The sequence below is a fragment of the Solanum stenotomum genome, chromosome 12 (genome assembly GCF_019186545.1).
Source record: "Solanum stenotomum isolate F172 chromosome 12, ASM1918654v1, whole genome shotgun sequence".
Classification (NCBI taxonomy): Eukaryota; Viridiplantae; Streptophyta; class Magnoliopsida; order Solanales; family Solanaceae; genus Solanum; species Solanum stenotomum.
This window is the reverse complement of record NC_064293.1, coordinates 30,607,857-30,633,863: the sequence shown is the minus strand read 5'-3', so window position 1 is coordinate 30,633,863 and position 26,007 is coordinate 30,607,857. Positions and strand designations below refer to the sequence as shown.

Here is a 26,007-nt window from a genome sequence, read left to right as displayed (position 1 = left end):
AAAGGGGCTCAGATGTGGTGAATGCAGTACTTTCCATATCCCGATCTCTTCAGATTGCATAAAATTTAGAAATGCAAGTAGCTTTTGCACGTAGAGAAGTTCAAGATTCCAAATCTTGTCTCACATTACGTATATGTGGCATGATTTAATTAGTCAACCACGGACTCAAGGGTTGGCTGTTTCTGTAGGCTAGTACGCTCACGAGAAGGTAAATTACAAAACACAGATTTGTCATTTGTATGTTTACTCTGTGTACTACTACTGTGAATGCTTGTGAATTTGCACAATTAGAGGCGAATTCAAAATTATGAAGTTTATGTGTTCTTACTTTCTACTACGACTCAAGTTAGTACTACTATAATAATAATTGAATTCACATTCAAATCATGTTAATTAGTAGAATTCTCAATATATATAAAGAATTTGACCACAAGCTAGTAACTATGAAGCTTATGAATACTCAACAACTGTTATTCTTGCGTTTAAATCTGTTTGGCACTATATTAACATTTTCGCATAGTTACAAACAAATCAAATTTCACCTTTTCATTTTACCATTAACATGACTTATTTTTAGCCATCACTGCATTCTATACAAATTGTTTGATACAAGGATACATTCGATATTTTGTTAGATTATGTGTCAAATATCTTTCTTTCTATGTCTCCAATCAAATTATGTCAAACAATTAAGAAGGGAGAAGTACTACCCACAATAAGTTGACGAACATTTCAATCTTAATTCACTGCAACTGTGGATGAAGGAAGTAAAATATGGTCACTGTTTTGCAGGATGGAGTAACATGGCTGCAGAATTCACCAGCACAATCACCGGCGATGATCTTGGCAGATAATGGCTTTGATGTTTGGATTTCCAATATCAGGGGAACCAGATATAGCCGTCGCCATGTCACTCTTGATCCTGATAGTGCGGTATCTCCTTCAGTTCCTCAATGAACTATACATTTTTCATAATGCTTGCAAAACTGATAAAAAGAATTCTGGTAAAGGGAAGAAAGATGTCAAAATACTTAAATAGCTCTAAATCTTTAAAGGCTTTATTCATTCTGGTTTACAGGACTACTGGAATTGGACATGGGATGATCTTGTTGTCCATGACTTACCTGCTCTCGTTGATCTTGTCTTTAAACAAACTGGGCAGAAAATTCACTATATAGGCCATTCAATGGTAAGTTTGGAAAGAGAACAGAACATTAGTCTCGATTGTAGGTGGCAAAACATTTATTATCCTTCCAGTACATGATATAATGACCTTTTGATCTGTCTATTTTCTGAACTAACAGGGCACCTTGATAGCGTTGGCGTCCTTTTCAGAAGGGAAACAAATAGACAAGGTAAAATCAGCAGCCTTGCTCAGCCCAGTTGCTTATTTGAGCCATATGACCACTGCGCTTGGTGATGTTGCTGCTAGAGCTTTTGTTAGTGAGGTCAGGACAAAATCTAGGTTCACTTCTCTTCTTTACATTTTGCAAAGCTTAAGAGCAATGCATACATTGTGATTTGTTGATGTTTATGGTTTCCACTGTCAACAGATCACTACAATATTTGGTCTTGCAGAATTTAATCCAAGGGGGTAAAAATTTACTTCTCCTTACTTACAACTAGTGTACTGAATTTGCCCTTCTTGTCCCCCACCCCCCTTCCTTCTTTTGTCACATTTACCTCAATTTTTGACGCTTTGTGGTAGTGAGCCTGTGTCCGATTTTCTCAAGGTCTTATGTGCTCAAGCTGGGGTGGACTGTTATGACTTGATAACTGCACTTACTGGTACTAATCTGCCATAAAATTAAAAACGTTTTCGTCATTTACAGATGGAGTCATTTGTGATGATCACAAGTTCCAAGCTAAATAACTTTCCTCTATGAATATAGGAAAGAACTGCTGTCTAAATGCCTCCACGGTCGATCATTTCTTGAAGAACGAGCCCCAGTCTACATCAACTAAGAACCTTGTGCATTTGTCTCAGAGTAAGTCCATTTTTAAGTACTATTTACGAGTCCATCAATCAACTATACCTTAGTCCTAAACAAGTTAGGATTGGCTCCATTATCAACCAACCAAAAATACGAAATGACTATGTAACTGTTTGAAATTCATGCAGCTGTTAGAGATGGTGTCTTGTCGAAATATGACTATGGGAGCAACGACTTCAATCAGGCGCACTACGGTGAAACCAAACCTCCAAGGTACAATCTGACAAATATCCCTCATGATTTCCCCCTGTTTCTCAGCTATGGAGGCCAAGATGCACTGTCTGATGTTCAAGATGTTGGGACATTACTTGATAATCTCAAGTACCACGATGTAGAGAAGCTACATATTCAGTATATCAAGGATTACGCTCATGCAGACTTCATTATTGGGATTACTGCTAAGGATATCGTCTACAACCAGATTATTTCCTTTTTCAGAAACCAAGGATGAACACCTTGTTGGGATTGAAATAAGCTAATATATGGGATTTGGTTTTACAAAACTTAGCAAAATACATTGTATCCGTTCGCATTCAAAATCTAATCATAATTGAAATCGTGCGAATACAATACTTGATTGTAACGGTATGTGTGACCACTGTGTATATATATATTTTTTCAAGGAAACCTCGATAGCCCCTTAAGATTGGCATCAATATCTGACAGAAAGGAACAATTTTACCTACGAAAGACCCACCGATCCACTTATTATCAAAAATAGAAGGCGTCATCGCACAACTTTTGTTGTGTCTCGGAAGAAATTACGCTGCACATGGCTTCCTTTGTCTTCTAACACTCTGTTTGGGTGGTTATAAATTGTTAGTGTTGTTTTCTAATGTATTACTAAAACTTAAAAGTTTTGTAATGTATTACTCCCTTTGTCTCAATTTATGTGATATTTTTCATTTTTCGAGAATTAAACGATTTAACTTTGACCGAAAATTTACATATGGAATCTTCAATGTTTTTGAAATGAAATTTACATATTTGTAAACTAGGTAAAAAGTACTATAAGTCACAATAATTAATAATTGAAAATGTTAAAAGGATCTATGAAAAACTTACTACAAAAATAGATTTGTATGAATTTCGAAATTCAAAAAGTGTCACATAATTTATACTATATAGTCCAAATTTCAAGAATAAAAGAATTTGATTGTGATTTGTGATGTGAATTTGAATATGATTTTTTTTTTTAGAAATAAAATTCACAGCAAAATAAAGATTGTGATTCTATTGCTCACTGCCTCCTTCCAAGTGATCTGCTGCCCGCTAGTAGTTTATGAATCTGCCATATTTTTCATGATGTTCAGTGTGACAGATTTTGCCTCTGACAAACGTAAGAGTATATTTTTCCTCCATGATTGCTGCAAATCTTTTAGTTTTAGTTGATTTCATTTTCAGTTGCTCTTGCGGCGCAGTAGTTTTCATTTGTGATTCATATATCAAGCTATTGCTCCAGCTTATATGTCGCATTTAAAGTATGAAAAACGTATATAGTTCGATATCCCCGACTTTAGGCTCTGCGATTCTTCAACAGTTATGTTTACCATGAATAACCTAGTTTCTATTACTAATTTTTGTAAGATATATGCGCTTTAGCTTTGGTAGTGTTATAAGATGAGGAAGATGAAGGGGGGAATGGGTAAAGTTACATAGACCCGAGGATTGAGAATCAGAAATCATTTGAAAAGGTAGGTCCTGCTGTGAGTTTAAGTGAGGAAAATAAAGGAAATTAGGGTTATAATTGGATATGTGAACCTCTGTATAAGTGCTATGGATGATAGAGAATAGGGATACTTGCTACCTGAGATGATTTTGGTTTGGGGGTTTTGCAGAACAACTCCTAATGTTAGAAGTAGCTGCTATAAGATGATATTGGTTGGTATGGTTCAGAATTTGAACGCCAGAGGAAATTACAGTTCCCTATTTAAGTATCATAAGATGAAAACTTACCAATTTGAAGTGCTTTGTTGCAGTTAGTAGCTCATATATGTGCCAAGGGCAATGTTGTTCGGACTCTTCAAAAATGTCAAGGGGTGCTTGTCGGATTCACCAAAAGTAGTGTATTTTTTAAGAATCCGACACAGGTACAGCATAGAAAGTGAAGAGTCCGCACAATTTAGGCCAAGGGATCTGTTTTCCAGTTATCTTTCCATTCAGTATATTGATTATTTTATTTCTTAGTAACTTTCTATTATCTTGTAGGTATCTCCATATAAGGAATTTAACCATAACTGAGCTTGAGGAATATCAATAGTTTCCTTCAAATTCTTATTCATATTAGCTGTGACCGGGAAAGTTCTGCAGAGGTTCTTTGGAAATCTGGAAGAATTTTATTTCCCTGATTTGGTTGAAGCTTGCCTAAGGTAATTGAAAAGATCCATAAATCATAAAGTATTCCATTTTTTTATAAGGGAATTAGTAAGCATGACTATGAAAAGGTTTTATTGCATTACATTGTTTTTATAATTGTAACTCAAATTTATTTATCACATCAAGATGAATTTTGAAGTTAGCCTTCCTACAAATTTGGATTATGCTGTGGAATCATAGAAGAAAACAATGTTATTGCCATGTGTGGAATTGATTTTCTTGCCTTTTATGTTCCCGTAAAATCCTTAAGTGCTACCATTTAGTTCTGTCAAGTTTACTTTAGGTGCTAAAGATGCCTTTTCCCTCAAAATTGAAACTGTATTATCCTTAAGCTTATTATTCATTTAGAATTTTCATCTGCTATAGTGAGGAATGACATTTAGACAAAGCCTGTCTTTAATTTCATCTAATGTTGGATTCATATTTCTAGACCACCTTTGCATCAAAATGAGGAAACTGAGCATTAATAATGCAATTCGGAATGTGCATTCCTTCATAGAGTTTTTTGGTGTAGATGAGAGAAACGAATAAAAGAAATGAGCTTATGCCGTGCCACTGAAGAGAATGGGATGGAGAATTCTTCTTATTACTTCGGTCTATGACACAAAAGGGATGTGTAAAATTGTCTTTTTTCCTTTACTTTTTCTAAGTCAAACACTTGTTCAAAAATTTTCAGCATTTAGATAAGTTCTAATTAAGGACTATAACAGAGGTCCTACCTAATGCTCATCACTAGAATTTCAACAGTTTTCATTTGTTTCTTTTCTCACACTTTTACTTGGGGAGGAGGGAGGGAGAGAGAGTTGAAGAAGGATCTCCTTTGCAAGCTGTTTTGTACATGTGATCAGTAGCTGTTTTTTGAACAAAGATGGCACTTTACAAGGTCTTACAAAATTCACACAAAACAAAATATTGTTTTGATACGTTTAGCGAAGTGTGATCATATCTAAACTCAAACATGAAAAACTTGCTTCTTTTCTGCTGAGTAAATTGATTAGTTTCCTAACTGTTGCTGTCCATGAGCACCTTACTGGAAAAAAAAACATGATGCTTTTGGAATCATATTCCTGGAAAACAGACATTGGAACACTTTTTTTTTTTTTGATAACCGAGAAATCCGTTTGTGACCCAATCACAGCCTTCTAAACTCGGTGGATAATGGGCCCGCCCCTCTACCCTTCTCCACTTAAATACCGGGCTTCGCTTTGCATGGTGTGGGGCTTGAACCTGCGACCTAAGTCACAAATCCTCCACCTTTTGCCACTTGAGCTAGGCCTTGGGGGCGACATTGGAACACTTCATATGCTAAAAATTCAAATTCATCAATGAGTTAGCTGTAACCATTTAGAACAGTTAAAACTTCATGTCATGCCTTTGCTTTGATCTTGCCCAATCAAAGTTAATCGTCCAATTTAGGATAGAAGATGCAAAAAAAATAAAATTGAGATAGCTTTACAACTAAAACTCTGCAATAAGAGAGGTAAGATAGCAATTGAACGAAACGGACATAGCAGAGGACCAACATGTTGGAAGAGGGATGGGGGAGGCGTCTAGCGTGTGAATATTGTCAAGGAAAGTAAAAAAAGAAAAAAAAAATTCCTCCAATTTTAAGGGTGTTGATAATCTGTCGAAATTTAAGAAGTTCCCTCCTTTTATTTTCTTTTTAAATTCTAATGTCAAGCTTCTTTCATATTGTTCTCATGTATACTTGTCTGTTATTGGGGAGCCATGTGTTGTCTTTTTTGGTACAATAAATAGCTGCTTTGGCTGGGTGCTTCACTTTATAGTCTGCTTCCATGATCCTTTTTCTGTTTCGGAGCATAAGTTTCAAATTGATAGTCAAATCAAAGAAATTAATGTGACTGCATGCAGTATTGAGATTCTGTGCTTAAAAGAGATAGAGGATACAGCACCAAGAAGAAGGAATCTTTCAAGAAGCAGGAGGGAGCTTTTGAATAGTTCATCTTCAAAAAATTGTTTATGGTTCAAGTTCATAACGACTCAGGTAACTTGCAAACTGAGCAATGCTAAGGAGTAAGGACAAATCTCTATTCTGGAAAGTTTTCATCAATGACACAAGATTATATCACATCATTATCATTCTTGCGTAATTGTGGTCGCTTTATGTGAACTATGTTTCTCTGAATTTGTACCAAAATGATGTATATATAAATGATTTCTTATGTGTGTCAAATAATTCATAATAATAGTGCTCTCACTCTCTTCAGGTGTCTCTTCCTATAAATTATGTGAAAGAATGGAAACTGCTAAAAGTGAAAGAAAAATAGAGAAGGATAGATCAAAGGAATCTGGAAAAGAATATTTCACAGAAATTGACTGGTATCTGTTTTCTCTGGAGAGATTCAGTGCTTTTTGCCACTTTTTGACTTCACCAGATGAGGGAAGACACTCAAAATGTTGTGAGCTCTCAAGTCTTGCCTGGTTAAGATTCCCACCACTGGAGATACCTGAAAAAGGAGCATGGTATGATGTTAGTAATGCTTTTATCACTTCTATTGTAAAATAACACTTCCACCTAGACTCTTCCTTAACAAGCTCTGATGCTACAATATGACTTTTTCTGTGTATCATTAGACTATGATAGGAGGGAGATATTGCTTAAGATTAATAACTGAAATTTGCTTATAAGCTCACCCCTGCTGCTTGATATTTGGGTACAATGAGCATGTGGCGGAGCCCCACTTGCCTGAAAAGCACCATTGCCTTCGCCACTGACATGCTTTCTACCACAGTATAGGGGGTTGTGTTGGTCAAGGGATGCAAGTCAACATACATCTCCATTTCACTCTTTGTAACTGCCACATCTTCAATCTTACCCCACCTCTCAGCTAGATCAATCCAGGAGAATTTCTCTCTCACTTCCCACTCCTCTGTCCTCCGTCTTTCATGAAGGAACAACTTTTTCTTGAGAACCAGAAGTAGGTGAGTTCTTAGGACAATACCGTGCAATTCAGTTGCCCCAATTGGCAGCCCCACTGGTGGTACCACACCTTCATCTACTACAGGGAATCCATTATGTGTGGTGTTCTTCAGGACCTCCACGATACGTCCCACCTTCTCAATTCCACGAAGTGTAACTACTGGTGGCTTTACATCAGCAAGTTCACCAACAGTGATATTTCTCATCCATGGCTCAGGGTTGGCATCCAGGAAAGGTAGACCTTTCAGCTCCAATATTATTTCATAAATACTTAGATTGAAGCAGTCTCCTACACTCTTGGAAATAAGAAGAACAAGCATTGTTATTGGCAGAAGGAGAAGATTGTTTGTTAGCTCAAGAAATATGACGCAAAGAGAAACAGTCATTCTCATTGAACCAGCCATAAGGGAAGCTGCTCCTAGAACGGCATACAACCCTGGATCAATTTTTGTATACGATCCCATGGCAATGGCAAGCAAGCGACCATAAGCTGAACCCATGAGGATGATTGGAAGGAAGAGACCAGATGGCACAGCAATCCCAAAAGTGATGAGTCCCAAGATGCAATACAGTACAAAGTAGATAATAAGAGATGAAACTTGGAATTCACCGGGAGTGTTTATGGAAAAAATATTTCGTACTGCATCATCATTGGTTGTAAGCAGAAGAGTAGCGAGATCATTGTAATAGCCGTTTGGACAGTTGAATTGCTTGAAGTTTCCTGTCCCTCCAGTGCCAGGACAGGACCCTTGAATCGATGGATCACAAGGCTTGCATTTGGCCAAAAAAGGAAGTCCATACATGCCAATGGAGGTGAAAAGGGAGACGCTCAGAGCGAGAAGAAGCTTATGTAGTTTTCCCTTCCTGCAAGATATAAAAAGATCAATGTTTGAAAGTCTGGAATTTTCATCTATAGAGTTCTTTTTTTTGGCAATTAAATGTGATAAGAAGACCATGTTTGAATATAATTCAAACTTAAAAAGATGCAGGGGCAGATGGATCAAAGTGTCAAGATGATTCTAGTCTTAGTAAGTTCATTTTTTGTGGATAAGCATTGCCTTTTAAATCCAGATAACTGAGTGAATGTTTGATGATCTAGTTGGAATGTGGAAGAGTTGATGCTTACTCATTGATGAGATTATAGAGTCTGAGAACTTTGTGGAGGACATGATTGTAAAGGCTACCCAAAAGTCCACCTATGATTCCAATCAGTGCAATAGGGATGATGTCCACAGGATGGTACGTAACACTGACACCACTCACATCAAACATGATAAGCCCTCCTCTTCCAAAAAGTCCACAGTTGCCAGATTTGCAGTATTCTATGAAGGCCCTCAGTATCACCACCACAACTGCTGTGCTGAAGAAAGTTCTCCAGAGAAGTGCACTTCTCCACCATGTTGCCACTTCCTCTAAAGCAAATAGGACACCACCTACTGGAGAACGGAAAGCAGCACACACACCTGATGATGACCCAGACGTGATGAGATCTCGCCTGTCCCGATCATTGTTGAAGTAACGGAGCCAACGCCATTTGAGTCGGTAATTATCTGGACCACCTTGACCTAGTAAGGAAGCAAAGCAAGCTCCAATGTGAACCAATGGCCCTTCTTTTCCAAGGTCTAAGCTTGCAGAAACTGCTGCTATGCTTCCAATGATCTGTGAGCCAAGAGATTAAAGATTGCTTAGATAAATAAAATTAAACAAGAAATTGGTAAGTAGCATAATTGACTTTTAATGAACGCTTTTACAAATCAATCAAAGGGAAAGAAAACATGTCAGATCTCTCAAAATTTAGAATCTTTTAGTATGGAGATTTGTGATGTCCCTACATATTTGCTTTTAAGTATATGTAATTTTCTCAGTTCCATTCATTTTCTTGATAGGGAACATTTGTGTTACTCAACAAATAGCAAATTCAATTGAGACATATAAACTTGAGTCTCATGGAAGCTCTTGTATTTTAATGCCACATGAGAAACAAGACAGTGACACTAGTAAAGGATTGAACTACTGGAAGTTTGGAAGTAGATTAGATACCCTGATGGATGTTCCTTGTTGGATGAGTGCATTCGATTCTAGAATTTCCTTTTTATTTTAATTGATCCTATCTGATCAATTAAAGATAGAGATCAAGCTTTCCAAGTAAGATTGAGTTCCATAAATAAGTCGGCTAAATAAAAAGATGTTATTTGCTCTTATTCTTTATATTTATACATCTAGTTCAGTAGGATCTCAATAGTATGTTGATGGCCTGATAATTTGTCTGCAACCTGAATTGCCAACAACATCATACAGTGTGTACACAGACTTTACCCCTACCTTAGAAGGTAGAGAGGCTGTTTCCGAAAAGACGCTCACAGCTTGAATTGCCAGCAGTGATAAAATTGGGTGTGTGACGCACCTTGACAAAAAGTGTGGTTGCTCCAAACATGTTGGGAGTATCTACCCCGTTGAGATAGGCTTTGATTTCAGGAATTCCAGGCCCTGCAGCAGTAGGCGCGAAGCACACGCAGAGAAGGGCGGCTATCAGAGTGAGCACAAAATTAGCACCCGCAAAATATGCAAATCCCATAAGGTACCTGTAACCATTATTTGTTACAATCTCAATTATGAATTAACTAATAACTGTATTCAATTCAATTGAGTGATCTTTGATCTTGTCACCAGTCACTAGCTAGTGGAATAGAATTGAAGCATTAGAACACTTCCCGAATCACAGGGAAAACATCACTAACCTTCTGTTATCTATATAGTCCACTACAGCACGAAGTTTGTAGCCAGCAATATTTTCAATTGCAAGATTGATAAGTGTTGCTGTAACTCCTGTAAGAAGCCCGACCAAAAATGCCAGTGACCATTTCAAGAAGACATACTGTAATACTTGAACTCTGGATCTCCTTCTCCAATCATGCTTGAAGAGATCATTCTCGTTGATCCTAAAACAGACACACTCAATTAGGATATCCAATTCATGTTGGCCCAGGTAATGCATAATTCAAGAAAATCTATTATTGATCTATAAGATTAGATTATTAATTGTTCTTACTCATAGTCTAAACTTTCGATATGTGAGACCTTAGCTCCAACCAATGCAAATGGACTGGATGACAGTGTCCTGTTTCTCTTGAGGAGAGGCTGTCGCATTGAATTGCTCTCTGGATCTCTTTCTTCTTCATTGAGTTGTCCATTGATGTCATTTGTTGTTGCTTCTTCTACTAATCTTTGCTCCTCCATAATAGATAATAAATTGCAAAAAACAACCTAGAGCTCCACTGGTTGGTTCAGAAGAAGAAGATACCAAGTTGTTTTATCCTGTCTTTTGGGGATTCAAAGGCAGGGAAGAGCAGGAATCATATTGGTTGTTTTCACATGTAAGTTTGTCTTCTTCTTGAAGGAATATTGAACATGAGTTGATATATTATAGGCGCAACTTGGGTGTTTTTAAAATATCAGATAATGGTTATTCCACTTGGAACATGCTAGGTATATTGGTAGTATTATGAAGTATTGAAAATATCCGTGAATTTTACGCAAATTATTAGTTTCATCGCTGAACTATTAACAGACGTATAAATATCCTTATGCTTGACTAACTAAACTTAGATACACTCCTGATCTGCGAGTGGTTTCTAACTCTTGTAGAAGCATGAGACTCTTAATAAAAAGCAAGAAAAGTGTTGTAAACACCTCTAAACTTGGCAAGAATTTAGAGGTATAGTTCACTCATGTTGCAAGATCAGGAATGTATTTAAGTTTAGTTAATCAAATTAAAAAAATGTTTTTATTAAAATTGTCAATAGTTCAGAGATAAAACTAATAATACTGCTCTCATTATTTAATTTTTAGGAAGAAATAATTGTGGGTGAAAAGTGTAAAGAGGGAACCTTTTTTTTAATTACTGTACATGATCTATGGGATCAAAAAAGGAGACGTGGAATATTGCTAATCCTTGATTACAAACATCCTTCATGGGGCCCTGAACTGGAGTTAGGTAATGTAATGATGTCTGTTCTAAAAATATTCCATCACATTGAAAACGATCTACTATTTTTTACACTTTGAGTTATCATCATCTATAAGAAAGTAAAATTATTTTATGTGAATGATGGAGTACGTATTACAGTTAGTTGTCATTATAGTAATATTGGGTGAAAGATCTTTAATAATATATTGATTATTATATGTTTTGATTTGTCATCTTTGCTTGAAAGGTTATCAATATCAGGTTGTCGGGCAGAAGCAGATCATAATCGACTTCAAGTTAATATATAATAAAAGTAATTTTACAATTTAATAGTTAATGAATTTCTTAATATAAATACATGATTTGAAGGCTAGATATGTGCTTTGAACTCGAGCAATTCTCTTAATATGCTTTACTTTGTTCGTCTCAATTCATGTAGTACTTTCACTTCTCGAAAATTAATTTAATTAAAAAGTTAAATTGTACTAGAATAACAAGTTATGGATGACATGACCTCCACCCAGAGATGAGTGAGAATCCCCCAATTGCTTTGGGGTTGCAATTTGTCTAGCTTGGTGACGAAATCATCTTTTTTCCACGTATCTCAATATTTTAAAATTACACAATAAGAAATTTAAATTGCAATTATTCTTGTGTTAATACAATGAAAAATATATTTTATAATATTAGTCACATAGTTTAAGTTTCAAAAAAGCAAAAAATAATCACATAAATTAACATAGATCCAAATTCTAAATATATTGACTTATTCGAAAAAAGTTTTTTGATTTTGATGTTATCGAAAGTTTATTTCGTGTTTGGTAGTGCAAGAAAGTTGTAAATCTGGATCTGATCTGCATGCTTACGTGAACAGTGGTGGCATGTCAAGTTTGTATCTCAACTCCCAATATATAAAAGACTTGGTAGGTACAGTAGTAATTGGATCTGAACTGTATCAATATTGGAGCGCGAATAAGTTTGAATTTATACTCTCTTCGTTTAATAATAGTTGTCGATTATATTAAAAGTAGTTGTTCAATTTAGAAAATCAAGATATAATTTATCTTTTGTGTCTATTTTATCCTTGCTATTAAATAGTTTATCATCTAACACATTTCTCAAAACATTAAATTTAATAAAGTCAAAGGATAATAAAGTAATATACAGCTATTATTTATTGTTTCTTAAGGAGTGTATCAATTCAATAATGGACGACTATTGTTGGACAGAGAGAGTATTAGAAAATCTCATACTTGGATAAAACACTTTCCAACAAAGACAATTCCGTACTCGAGAGATTCAAATTCAAGATTTTTTATTAAGAATAAAAAAAATACTTATTACTTCGCCACACACTTTTTGTCGGTCAGTGGTAACTATTTTCTATATATTGAAATTTACTACTACCATTATGTAAAGCAATATTAATTCATGCCATAATTGTAGCAGTAATAAAATCTCTTTTGTTGTACTGCTTAATGATTAACCAAATAAATAAGTGAGAATTTAGGACCTTTTGACAACTCTCAACTGCACCTACATGAGTAATAAAATAAATAATCATAAAAAAGAAGTGGCTGAATTGTGTTCAGCCATGTGGCCTGGACCTTAAGCTGCCAAATTTGACAGAAATGCATCATATGGGGTCCTTCTCTTATATATATAGGCACATTTCATATTATTTACGTAATACAAGATTCATCCAATCCAACGATGGATACTAAATATGACCTTTTAAATAACTGAGGAGTCATATTTTATATTTTTTGTACAAACAAAAAATGGCCTTTCAGATAACCAATAAGTCATTTATTCGAAGCTCAACTGGAATATTCTCGCACCAAATTGTAAAAAAAAAAAACAAAAGAGAGGAAAAAAGACAATTTGGTATTGGATACTGTCATAGTATGGAAGAACATGTAGTGTAAATTGTGATTCAATTGAACAAATGATTGGAGTTCGAGAAACATCTTCCTATTTAATTTTGTTATTCATCCAAGTGGATAAATTTTGGCTATATCTAATCCATAATATATGTACAATACAAAAATAAAATAAATCTATACTATTGCTGAATACATTATTTTAATCTCCTTATCTTTAACTCTTTTCGATCATTATATATGTCATTGTAGCAAAAATAACTTTCATCCGACGCAAATGTCATCTTAAGAATTTTTTATATTTTATTTTTTTTAAAAAAAGTAAAAATTACCTACTATCAATTCCTACTAGATATGGAGTAGTATTTGTTTAGAAGTCTTTTAACTCGTAATGTGAAATTTTCAATATGGATTCGAATTAAATCAAGCTCTAGTATAAATACAGAAAACTAAGTAAAAACTCAAAAAAATGATCTATGAATTTTTTTGAATTCTCTCAATGGTCTTTATCCATTTTGAGAAGAAATAAAGAAAATATATAATTAAATAATTGATATGATTAATATAAATGATTTTCGTAATAAATTTATCATAAACAATCATTTAAAGATTTAATTAAAGCAGCATCAACATCAAATAACATCACGATACCATTAAAGATTATGGTGGGAGTGACAATTATATCATATTGTCAAATATTTCTCTATTTTTAATCAGACATCTCAAGTTTAAGCTTCATATCATTAAAGATTGTTGTGGTAATGATAAATATTTCTTCATTTTTAATCAAACATTTCAAGTATAATCTTTGAATATGAAATCATGATTGCTAACAAAAGTTTTACCTCCCAACTAGAATAATTTTTTCCAATATAATTTTAAATTAATCAAATTTCAAAATAAATATCAGACACGAAATCGAAAAAGAAAAAAGTATCACAAGGTCACGGAATGCATGTAGAGACTCGACGTTTGCCAGATAGGTTTATCGGATGAGACTGCACGGGAAGTGACCGTCTCAAACAAAGGCCCTTTTTTTTCTCATAATTTGTCCAGCTGGATATGTCTTTTTTCTTTTCTTTTTCCCCCCTATTTGGTCGGTTAAATGTTCCAAAAAATAAATATAATAAAATTAGTATATAAATGTCCACCTAAAAAGTGATAGTACCTTATTAGGAATTAGTCTTGTCATGTCTTTTCTAAATGTAGAATTATCTTTTATTCGTCCACATTATAACAAATCAAGAAGAATACCTTTTTTTAATCCTTATCATTTAAGTAGTCACTTCTAAATTAATTTGGGTATTAGTAATCAAATAAAGATTTTAAAATATCATTCATAAATTATAAGGATTTAAAAGTTTAAATTCATAAGTTATAAGGAAATATTAATTGGGACTCTCTCTAGTCTGAGTATTAAGTAAATTTTTGTTGTATATATAACACATTTCTTAAGAAGAAATATTCAATAATGTAAATTAAAAATTCTTTGATCTTTAATTATTTTAAATTATATATAAAAAAAAAAAACAGTGTAATAATTCACTTAATATAAATTCGAATAATTTCTCATTGTATTTAAGTTTCATTTCCTATACTCCATCATCTTTTAGGAGTATGTCTTAATCAGTACCAAAAAAATATAATATGGAATCGAATAAAATAACTTTATCTTACTTATTTCGTACATTAATCTTATCTTGCTGGGTTATTCAACTTAATTATTATTATATATTAACTTAAAATTATTATTAAAATTATAAATCTTAAATATTGAATCATTTATGATCTTTTTAAAAATAATGAAAAAAATTACTTGTAGATGAAAACAAAAATATGTCAATCCAAAATGTCCAAGCATTAGCTAGGCCAAGACGCCACCCCCCCCCCCCCCCAACCCCACCCCNCCCCCCCCCCCTCCCAACCCCACCCCGCCACGCGGCGGGCCTAGACAGAAAGAGAATGGGCCCCACTGTGACTTGCAATAATAGAGGGGAAATTGAACAATCTCGAGTCGCCAACTATTGAATTGATTTATTTTCCTTTTGACTAAGATTTCACGATAATAAAAATAGTTTTTAACGATAATAATAAGCATTCAGATTGATAGTAAGTATAATTTTTTATTAGTATTAGTTAATTATTATTAAATTTAATGATATTAATGTTAATTATTATTAAAAATATATATTACGATAACTAAATCATTATCATTAATTAATAATCACTAAAGATCGTATTTAATGTATTGTTTGGAGATCGATAATATGTCGGTTTCCATAATTATTGTCTCCAATAAATGCTATATTTATAAAGTTTTATTGACTACCACATATAAATAATATTTATTTTATTTTTGTTGGTTGTTTGTTAGAAAAGAGAAAACAATTAGATGTTATCCAAGTGTTACAATCTCAGTTTAATGCCACAAGAATTGGAGAGGATATATTTGTTTATTATATTATTTATTTATATATAGTATAATATAAATAAAAGATGTCTATCCAAATTCTAAGAAAAGATTATGTCTATCCAAATAATAATGGTGTTTTTTAATTGCTAAGGAACTCTCTTAGCCTGCGACATAATGTCATTAGTAATTAATCAAAGTTCCCCCCCCCCCCCCCACCCCCACCCAATGGCTTGATGCATAGTTATATGGTGAGTATATATATATTAAATTCTTAAATATTCATAAATATTTTTAATGATGAAACTTTTGATTTCGCTATTATTAATTTAAGACGCTTTTGAGAGCAAATAACTAAAGATACGATAGATGATATCTAATAACTTGATGAAACACGCCAAGAATTTGAATACCCTCATTTAATTTAGACAACTCATTTATCTTGCTTCTTATTTCTTAATTAATTAATTTGTGTTCAAACCAATAATTGCTTCTTTGAAAAAAAATAGATCTCTATCTTATTCTCTTTTAAAAAACAATTTAATACAATCCTTTTGATAATTAAATAGCCAACGTGATTGTGGAAGATCTTGTGGGGTTGACTTTGATTTGAATCACCACACATAATTATATAGTTTAAGAAAATAGGTTTGAACAAAAACTTGATTGATTTTTTGATTTATATATTCGACTAACCTAAGTTTCTAGACGCCCCCAAATGAATATAATTAACACAAAGAAACACGTCTAGTTGTTCTTGTACGTGTCTTTACTAGCACAACCCACGTTAATGTTTTTTTAGAATTGAGTAGTATTTAAAAAAAAAAAAAACTATTTCCTTTTAAGGTTAAGGTTATAATAATTAGAAATAATTATCAACTTTAATTTTGAAGAGTTATTTTATTTTTAAAGTTAAAGCGGCAGTTAAAATGAGAGGACTAACTGAAAGATAAGTAGTCTCTAGAACCTTATAATGTACTCACCCGCAAACCAAAAAAACAAGAGACAAAAGAGCAATACTACCCTATCATGAATATATACAACCAAACTACTCCTTCCATCTAATTTTACTTAATTTACTAGTAGTATATTAAAAATAGATATTCAATTTTAAAAATTAAGAGAAGTATTACGTATTTTTGAATCATTGAGTAAAGTGACGTATAATAATTAAGAATAATTACCATTTTATCTATTGTGAATGGAGAGAGAGTATATATTTGCTTTTTCTCTGGATATATATTATCCATATCATATAGTATTAATTAGTTTGATATAAATATCGAACGCTATTTCTTTTACCCAAGACATTATTTCATACAGAGGTGCTACACCCCAATCCTTGTCAGAAATGTGAACATAACAGATTAAATGCAATGCGATCACACGCCAAGCATGACAACACCTCATTTATCTCTTTCTCATTTTTTTAATTGTTCAAACCCATATTTGGGTATTTATAATTATTTTTTAAAAAAAATAATAAAATGATCCAATCTTCTCTTTTCAAAACAGTTAAATCTATTCCTTCAATATTTTAAAAAAATCGACAACGTGATTGAACATGATATTTTTTTATTTTTTATTTTTGTATCCCTTTGTTATAACTAATAATACTCATTCCGTCCACTTTTAATTGTCATGTAACGTTTTTCGAAAGTCAATTTGAGTGATTTTCAAAGTTAAATTAGATTATATTAATTTGATTAAACAAAAAATTAAATATTCAAAAACTATACGAAAAGTACTATAAATTGCAATTTTTTGCATATCAATATGATAAAAAAACATATCGTAAAATGTTAATCAAAATTCTTATAATTTAACTCTAAAAAAAGAAATCATGACAATTAAAAGTGGACTGAGTGAGTATTATATAATAAAACCACCCGAATTCATTATGGTATTGACTTGGAAGTTGGAACTACCACACATAAAGTGATAAGTATTAGAAGAAATTAGGTGTGGACCCAAAAGAAAAATTGATTGATTTTTTAGATTTATTTGAGTGGCCTACTAATTTTTCTGGACCCCAAAAGTCCATATTAACAGGAAAATCACGTTGTGTAGGTCAGTCACATCATATTCAACTGGCCTCATATTATTTGGATATAGTTCTTCTACACTCCCTAACTAGACAACTCATGTTTGTACGAGCTTGTACAAGAATGGCCCCTACTATTAGCACTTTCTAGTTTTTAGACTATGAAAGCATATATAGAATCAGTTTGATATTCGTATTACGTTGATGCTGTTACTATTCCTTTTTCTAAAATGTTATGTAATGATTTCGTTATTATTTGTTACGTAATGCTTTTGTTATGACTTGTGAGTTACTTGAGTTGAGGGTTTTTTGGAAACAATAGTAACTTTCACGAGGTAGGGGTAAAATTTGTGTACACTCTACTCTCCCCTTTCCATGTCACACCTAGTGGGACTACACTTGGTATGTTGTTGTAAATAGTTCATAATTCATATATAATAGCTCAAAGATAAGTCCTATATATGAACTTTTCACCATATAGTTAATTATACTGAACAAAAGATAAATTGGTGAATCCTCCTTTTAACACATGGACACTTTTTAATGTAGTGTCGAAGGTTGTACAGAGATTGCTTTAGGTGACAAGTTCAAATCCTAAAGGTTCATGAATGAGAGTGCTAAGACACAATGTGATAATCCTTTTATTGGTTTTCTAATGTCTTTCAAATATAGGAGAATATATTACACATAGGCACGTCTTGGAGTTCAGAGCCAAAAGGGCCACATTTTGAAGCTAAAATGCCAAAAAGGGACAACCAATCTCTGGATTGACCAAAAAGGACAAAGCGTGGGACTCCCAGCGACAAAGAAATTCCGTTGATGGCTCACCCAAATGGCCGTTTGGCCATTTACTTTATTAGTTTGTTGTGCAAATTCCCACGCCTATCCCTTTTGGCATTTAGCCTTTAACATGTAGCCCTTTTTGGCTTATTGGCTATATCAGCTAGTAGAGCATAAGTACCTTCTTTTAACAACTCTCCCACAGGACAATATGCTCATTCACACATAGATTCTGCAGTGTACAAGAACAAGATGATCTTAAAGGAACATGAATGAGAACTCACTCTGCTTAGCCAAAAAAAAGACAGGAGCAGCTTTAAAAACTTCCAAATTATCAATGTAAACAGTTTGAAAACTCTCACATAGCCACAAACATAAGGGCTCAGATTTAACTTTTCGGAACAAGTTGCTGATAAATATTATGTATTGTGCAAACTTACCTTTGAAAAGATACCGGATTTTGAGATATTGACGAAATTTACACGAGCTCCAGTGGTCCCAGAGTTAGCAAATCATGTTCTTCCTGTACAAAGGAGGACCAAAGAAAAGAAAATCAGTGCAACACTATAAATGACAAAGCTCAATTAAGTTGAAACTAGTTCCAGGTATATTGCAGGAGAGCAAGTAATGCTAATCGAGTAGCCCAAACAGAAAATTACAATATAAGTTAGAAGAGTTTGTGCTACCATAAGATTTCTTTGAGGTTTGGTACTTATGGAGCAGAATTCAAAGGTGTAAATGAGTCAATTTGGGTTGTAAATGATAAAAGCCTTAATAGCTTCTTGAGCTACCCGTCGCAAAATAGCTCGGGCTTATGAGGAGCATCACTAGCTCCAAGTGTATCCATTATATTATTTAGAGCACCAACCCAGTTAAACCATGTTGAACAACGACATGAAACAAGCATCTTCTCTCAAATTCTTAGTTTCAACATTCCATTTTGTACGTATCAGTATGATCATTTGCTTGTGCTACAGAAAGGGCACAGAAACATGTTCATAAAACCAATTGAGTAATGCATTGGGAAGACGGCTCAGCAGGAAACAAGAGAGTAGCCATACCTTTCAAGCTCATCAAGTTCATGATTGTTCATCCGTTGTTAAAACACCACAATAGTCAGGAATCTGGATCTTCTCGCCTCATGAATTTCCCTTTTGTTGCTCTCTTATGTAACCTGGTGCCAGGTTCTTCTTGTTATAGATAACTTATTCAGGGATCAAATCATACTTCTATACTGGTCGGAATTTTCCATTACCAGAAAAAGATAGAGACAGCCCTGTTGGAACCCAAACTTCACCACTGAAATGTGCCCGGAAAAATACAACTCCATGTGGGCAAGATCCTTATGTTATCCAAATCAATATTGTCAGAGGATGAAATAAAAATAATTTCTCCATCTTAGAAAGATTCTGCAGATTCATCTTCTCACTCTGTCCAGACTAGAGACTGCTAATAACACAATAAATATTGCCAACTTTGTTGATTGGCAATGTAATACTCTAACTAGTTTGTGTTCTCTCCTATCAACTAGGAGTTAACTAATAGTTTTGATAGATCAGACATATGCAACAGTAAAGAAGCTCGTACTATGAAACAGGCTTAACAATTACTACATTTTTTACGAGTACATAGATATAGTACAAGGTATCAGGTAAATGCAGTTGGTAAAATCAGTGAAAATGATTCCCAAAGGAAATTACATGAATAGAATTCTCTCCGAAGTGGGAAATAAACCACTTTCTACAGATGGACCAAAAAACCGAAAAAGAAACTACAATAAAATCAAAAGGCAACACCTCCATCAGGGAGTTCCCAGTTATCTTCCCCATCGTCATCCCTCTTGCTCTTAGTTGTCTCTTGCTTATCATCTGAGAAATTTCTTGGTGGGCCACGTCTGTTCCAATAGAAGGGCCATAAGAATGATGGAAAAATATATAAATCAGCAATTCAAACTGGATGATATCTATTACGCAGGTAAGTTATTTATCAAAAAATATATATATTAGTTGAATCATGATCACAATTTATAAACATCTTCTAAACCATAAAACCAAAAATGGTTAATATGAAGGGTTGATAGATCAGAGTCTCATTTTAAATCACTAGCTTAACAAAGCTCACCAATTCGACATTTTGTGGATGACAAAATTAACACCCAAGAATGCAAAAGCCAATGCATAAAGGATGCATAGTTTGTACATCTTCTCTCTTTGAAGCTTGAAAGTTATTGTCAAGAACCAGGCCTTTGACGCTAACACATGCTATCGCAATTTAGGTATAACTAGAGCTTAGTAGAATTCACTTCTACTGCCACAAACATGATATTACGGTTTTCTAATTTGACTGGCGGTACCAAAGTGAAGCTTTATAACTGCAGAGACTTTTAGGTTCCCTTTATCGTTATGACATAATAGACTTTGTGTGAAGCCCAATGACGAAGTGTGAGCTTATGAGGGTAGATCAAAGAGTAGCTGGCAGGTTTATAGGCTTGCAAGTTTCTGAATAATGGGTGAGTACGACACCTAAACCAAATCCATAGAAAAGTGATACTTATATAAGACAGAGCACATGGTATGCACACAAATGGGCTCAATGATGGCATACCCCACGATACAAATTCGTGAGATTTGGGGGACCAAAGCAGACAATGCGTGTCAACGGGTTTAAGTTGTGACACTTTGAGTCTTTGACTGACCACAGGAAAACTTAATGATCAGAATTGAGGCTCAAATAGAGGGAATGAGTATTGGGGATGGGTGCTCGGCTCATTTCTTTCAAATTTCGGTTCAGTTCTTCGTTAGTGTGTACCGAATACCAAATCGAATCAATCGGTATAGTTGGGTTTTCTCAAGTTCAGTTTTTCTATTTCGATTCTTCGGTATGGGCCAGACTGTTTCTCTGCTTGTAAGTTGGCTATTTTTAAATTTAAAATGGCCTATTTTATGTTTTCTTTAAGAATTGGGCCACAAAGTTACAAATGCAGCTGCCTCAATGCAACCAATATTATTATTTGCCAAAACGCAGCTGCCTCAATGCAACCAATATTATTATTTGCCAAAACGCAGCTGCCTCGCTACTGTACGTATTCATGCAGCCACACAGCAGCAAGACAAGAGAACCAGTAGCGACGGAGTTAACGATAGGCTGATGATTTGGAGGCAAACCTTGGGACCTAAAGGGTTCAAGATGAGCAAGACCAGGACAGGGTACTTGGAATGCAAATTCAGTGACGTAACTCATGAGGCAGATGTGGAAGTGAGGATTGATCATTGATGTACAAGTCATCTCCAAGAGAGACAGTTTCCAGTATCTTAGCTTCTATAATCCAAAAAAAAATGGGTAGATCGACAACAATGTTACACACCGTATTGGAGCGGGCTGGATTGGAGGCTCGCATCCGGTGTCTTGGGTGATAAGAGTATGCCACCAAGACTTGGAGGTAAGTTTTTAGAAAATGGTTGTCAAACCAACTATGTTGTATGGAGCGGAGTCTTGGTCGGTCAAGAACTTGCACGTTCAGGAAAAAAAAAAGTAGCAAAAATGAGGATGCTGAGATAGATGTGTGTACATATTAGTAGTGATAAGATTGAGAATGAAGATATTCTAGACAAGTTGAGATGGTTCAAACATGTCAAGAGGAGATGCACATATGTCCGGTGAGGAGGTGCGAGAGGTTGGCTACGAAAGGTATGAGAGAGGTAGAGGTAGGCCCAAGAAACATTGAGAAGGGGTGATTAGAAAGACATGGCACACCTACAACTTATCGAGGACCTGATCTTAGATTGAAGGATATGGAGGTCGAGGATTAGAGAAAGATTAATAGGTCGTCGAGCGTTATCTAGTTTCTCTTATGAGTTTTGTTATTATTACTCATATTATCTTATCCTATAATTTTATTATTACTTGTTGTTTCCTATGCTTCAATTATCGCATTGTGTTGTTGATACTGTTTTCTTCTCCATTATGGCTCAGCATAACTAGTACTACACTTCACCTTCACCCTTTATCTTACTTTGCATACAGCCTCTCTACCCTTACAAACTAGGGGTAAGGCTGCATACATACTACCCTCGCAAGACCCATCTTATGGGATAACTATGGGTATGTTGTTGTTATTGTTTGATTGATTTGAATTCGTACCAACTTGGTATGCTAATAGCCAAAAGGACTAATCCTACTTCAAATAACTTACAATTCTAGCAAATACCCAACATAGACATAAAAAAACACAAGCACAAAGGGACCAAACACAGAGTAAACCCCAAAATGGGTATGAGGGTGTTAAGAGAACCACCTTCTGCGATTGCGCCGAGCAGCATCACGTGTCCTGCGCTTCTTCTCATCTTGCGAGTTCTCAAAATATCTCCTACGCTTGCATTCCTGGATAACCCCAGCTCTCATGACCTCCCTCCTAAACCGGCCGAGAAGCTTTTCTTCCGGTTCATTATCACCCACAATAACCTGAACATTATAAGCCGATCTGAAGTAAAGGGTGTTCGCATAAGCAAGTGAGGGACAAGTTACAGCCATAACATCGGAATCAGAAGACGATACTGGTAATATTGGGTATTTATGATTGTCATTGGATGAAACGACCATTGACGAAGAATCATTGTTAGGTCTTGAAGAAGTGAGAGAATCAACGGCGGAGGGAGAGAATTGAAGGGTTGGAGCTTTGGGTGTTGGGGGTTTGGAGGGGTTGAAGAAGGTGAAGAGATTGGCTATGGATGAGACAGCCATTTGAGGATTGGAATGAGGTTGTGGAGAGAGCTAACTGTATCCTTTTGGATAAAATGACACTCTTGTTGAAGTAGAGGCTTGTTTGGATGATATGAGTCTTTTTTATAACAAGGATATATATGAGTCACTTTTATAACGAGGGTCTATTAACTTTAAATAGTAAAATTGAGAAGTATATCAACTCATTTTTCCTAGTATCTATCTCGAGCATTAGTTTAAGGGGTTGTTTGGTATCTGGTTTGAAATTGAGTTATACATGTATTAAATCTTGTGTGCGTTAATATCATGTTTGGTAATTTATTATGAGGTAAATAATTTATGTATGAAACTAATATAGTGTTCGATTTGAAATTTAGACTTTTGCATAACTAATACATATATAAGTTAAGAGGAAATCTTTATATTATTTTATGCAGAATCAAAGATGGAATAACTAATACATGTATAGCTAACATATAAATAACTAATCTCTGTAAAAATAGTATATAGATTTACCCATAACTAATTTCCTATATTATTAATAGTTGCATAACTTTAGCCAACTACCAAACGACCCCTTAAATACATTGTGTAATATGTTATTATCATTATCCAATGACTAAACATTTAATTTTAGGTTGAATCTATCGGTAACCTCTTGAAGTTGGCACCAATTTTCACTTAGACATTTAAAGCAGTTTTTGTTCATTTTAGACACTCATAGTAAGGTTCTATTATGTCAGTTTGACACTTTTCACTGAGTTGGCACATTGTGTATGATGCAATCATTTTAAGTGCGTGAGAAGCTTGAATTTCGTCAAAAAAAAATGTTACTTTTTTATTTAAATAAAATAAAATATAAATACTTAAAAATATACTCCCACCTTCTCAATACGTTATGTAGTGATGAATTTGATATAATTGTATTGTAATATTTTTTTTCTTCTCAATGTGTTGCTTGTTATTTCACAGGAAGACATTATTTTCCTTCCTCGTAAATTAACATGTCTGTTTTTATAATAAGCTAGTATATGTTTATTTAATCATGTATTTTTTCTCCTCTACAATTGGGAGTAAGAATCTCGATGGATAATTTAATTTAATAAACATGACTTATTATGATTCTTATGCAAAATTGAGTAATTATTTTTGTCATAAATTAATTTAGTTTTGATACGATAAAAAAATCAGTGATCATCTAGAAATTAACTAGTCAAATATGACATTTCACTAATAACATCATATTAATAGAATCATTAGTGAGTGGAACAATTCAAATTAAACTTAATGCTTCAATGTAAAATCTCTCTCTATATATAAATCATCTTTATAAAGTGAAGAAACCAACTTCATTTTCACTCTTGAAATGGCTTATTACCCTTATACCAAAGTTCATTTTTCATTTATCTTCAATCTTATGATGATGACAAATGCTTCTATTTTACATGCAAGAGTTACTGAAATTTTTGTCAGTGATCTCCCTCAAAATACTTCTCCACTTCAAGTTCATTGTAAATCTCAGAATGACGATTTTGGAGTTCACACACTTAAAATAATAAAAAATTTAATTTTTCGTTTCATCAGAATTTTTGGGGCACTACTCATTTTCATTGCGCTTTTGCATGGGGTTTGAAGAATAATAATTTTGACACTTTTTTAAATGCAAAGAGTCCTTGTAGATTTAATTTTTTTAAGCAAGATATTTATTATATTTGGTTGATGAAAGATTCTGGTATATATTTTGCTCATACTAAAAACCAGAATCGTTCATCTAGTGACTTCAGATTTGTCTATCCTTGGTTGTAAACATTACGAATATATAATATATAATATATTACTTAATTTGTGTTATACTTGTGGCCCATTTTTTTTTCTACTCAAGCTACACAAACGTGTCTCTTTATTTAGCATTTTGGAGAGAAATTTATATTGTTATTTAATGTGAGATTGATGATTCTGAATTAAAATTTTGATTGACGCAATGCTTATTATCCTATATACACATACAAATGCATCAAAGTGTTAGTGATATTGGTTTTATCTTAATTGATGTGATACATTTTTTTTTTATTCGAATCAAATGTTTTATAACATATAATTTCGTCTCACTATTATTTAAATTGTGAATATTAAGATTTTAATTTGAGATTAGAAATAGTCCTGACTCATGAATAAGTAATGAAACATAGGATTCGCTCTTTTCACCTTATTGCAAATATTAATTCAATTATGTATAAGGTTAACGATAAAAAAAAATGGTAATTTAATATCAAGGTGCCCAGTGCCCACCCAAGTCGTTTTTGTAAAAAATATATAATTTTGGACATTACTAAAAGAATAGTAAAAGAAAAAGACTGTGTCCAAAAAAGACCAAAAAAATTAACCTTTGGAGATTGATCTTTTTTTTTACGAAAAAAAAAAAAAAATTTTGAAGAGTACTACAAACAATAATATAATATTAATCCTAACAAAAAAGTCTTAAATCAAGAAGTATAATAATTTAATGCGAATTTAGAATTTTTAAAATAGAACGAGGGTACTGTTAAAGAAAGTAAAAAAAAATGTTCATTAATTGTTGACCAAGTTATTTGGTCAACAGTTATATTTTTATTTATTATATTAAAAATAGTTATCTAATAATACTTGTCCAATTTAGAAAATCAAGAGATAATTTACCTTACTATTAAATATTACTAGTATACGTACCCGCGCGTTGCACAAATATACTAATCTCTAATTATATTTAATTTAAAATAAATAATATGAATTATTACTAAGTAACAAAAGTATATATATATATAAAAAAAAGAGAAAGAGAGAGAAAGGATATGTTCTTTAAGACACAAACCATTATTCTAACAACATATATTTCTCTTAGTATAATGAATATTAA

General features: G+C 33.6%; 3 protein-coding genes and 1 long non-coding RNA gene across 5 annotated transcripts in view; 2 read left to right on the top strand and 2 right to left on the bottom strand.

Moving 5' to 3' along the window:
- LOC125849418 (triacylglycerol lipase 2-like) overlaps window positions 1–2,475 on the top strand; it is a 5,254-nt gene extending 2,779 nt beyond the window's left edge. Inside the window, exons 1-8 of one of the 2 annotated variants that reach the window (XM_049529503.1) lie at window positions 77–208; window positions 793–933; window positions 1,079–1,189; window positions 1,305–1,448; window positions 1,554–1,594; window positions 1,709–1,788; window positions 1,893–1,988; window positions 2,123–2,475. In XM_049529503.1, the coding sequence (XP_049385460.1) occupies window positions 838–933; window positions 1,079–1,189; window positions 1,305–1,448; window positions 1,554–1,594; window positions 1,709–1,788; window positions 1,893–1,988; window positions 2,123–2,445 (891 nt within the window). In that variant the 5' untranslated portion in view covers window positions 77–208; window positions 793–837 and the 3' untranslated portion in view covers window positions 2,446–2,475. Of the gene's footprint in view, window positions 1–76; window positions 209–792; window positions 934–1,078; window positions 1,190–1,304; window positions 1,449–1,553; window positions 1,595–1,708; window positions 1,789–1,892; window positions 1,989–2,122 lie in introns of those variants that run through there. The other variant, XM_049529502.1, reaches the window with a different exon arrangement.
- Window positions 2,476–3,182: 707 nt separating this feature from the next.
- LOC125846654 (uncharacterized) lies at window positions 3,183–6,388 on the top strand. The gene is made up of 3 exons (XR_007444379.1): window positions 3,183–3,333; window positions 4,203–4,363; window positions 6,243–6,388. It is a non-coding gene; the product is annotated as an uncharacterized LOC125846654 (long non-coding RNA).
- Window positions 6,389–6,526: 138 nt separating this feature from the next.
- Window positions 6,527–10,760, bottom strand: LOC125846653 (chloride channel protein CLC-b). The gene is made up of 6 exons (XM_049526213.1): window positions 10,361–10,760; window positions 10,050–10,250; window positions 9,716–9,893; window positions 8,438–8,970; window positions 7,026–8,175; window positions 6,527–6,838 (listed from the first exon to the last, which is right to left on the bottom strand). The coding sequence occupies exons 1-6, from the start codon at window positions 10,546–10,548 to the stop codon at window positions 6,734–6,736; spliced, it is 2,355 nt and encodes a 784-aa protein (XP_049382170.1). The 5' UTR covers window positions 10,549–10,760; the 3' UTR covers window positions 6,527–6,733.
- A 9,219-nt stretch (window positions 10,761–19,979) lies between these two features.
- LOC125847943 (30S ribosomal protein S21, chloroplastic) lies at window positions 19,980–23,208 on the bottom strand. The gene is made up of 2 exons (XM_049527705.1): window positions 22,690–23,208; window positions 19,980–20,289 (listed from the first exon to the last, which is right to left on the bottom strand). Exons 1-2 carry the CDS (start codon window positions 23,133–23,135, stop codon window positions 20,178–20,180), a joined length of 558 nt encoding a protein of 185 aa, XP_049383662.1. The 5' UTR covers window positions 23,136–23,208; the 3' UTR covers window positions 19,980–20,177.
- Between the last annotated feature and the right edge of the window lie 2,799 nt (window positions 23,209–26,007).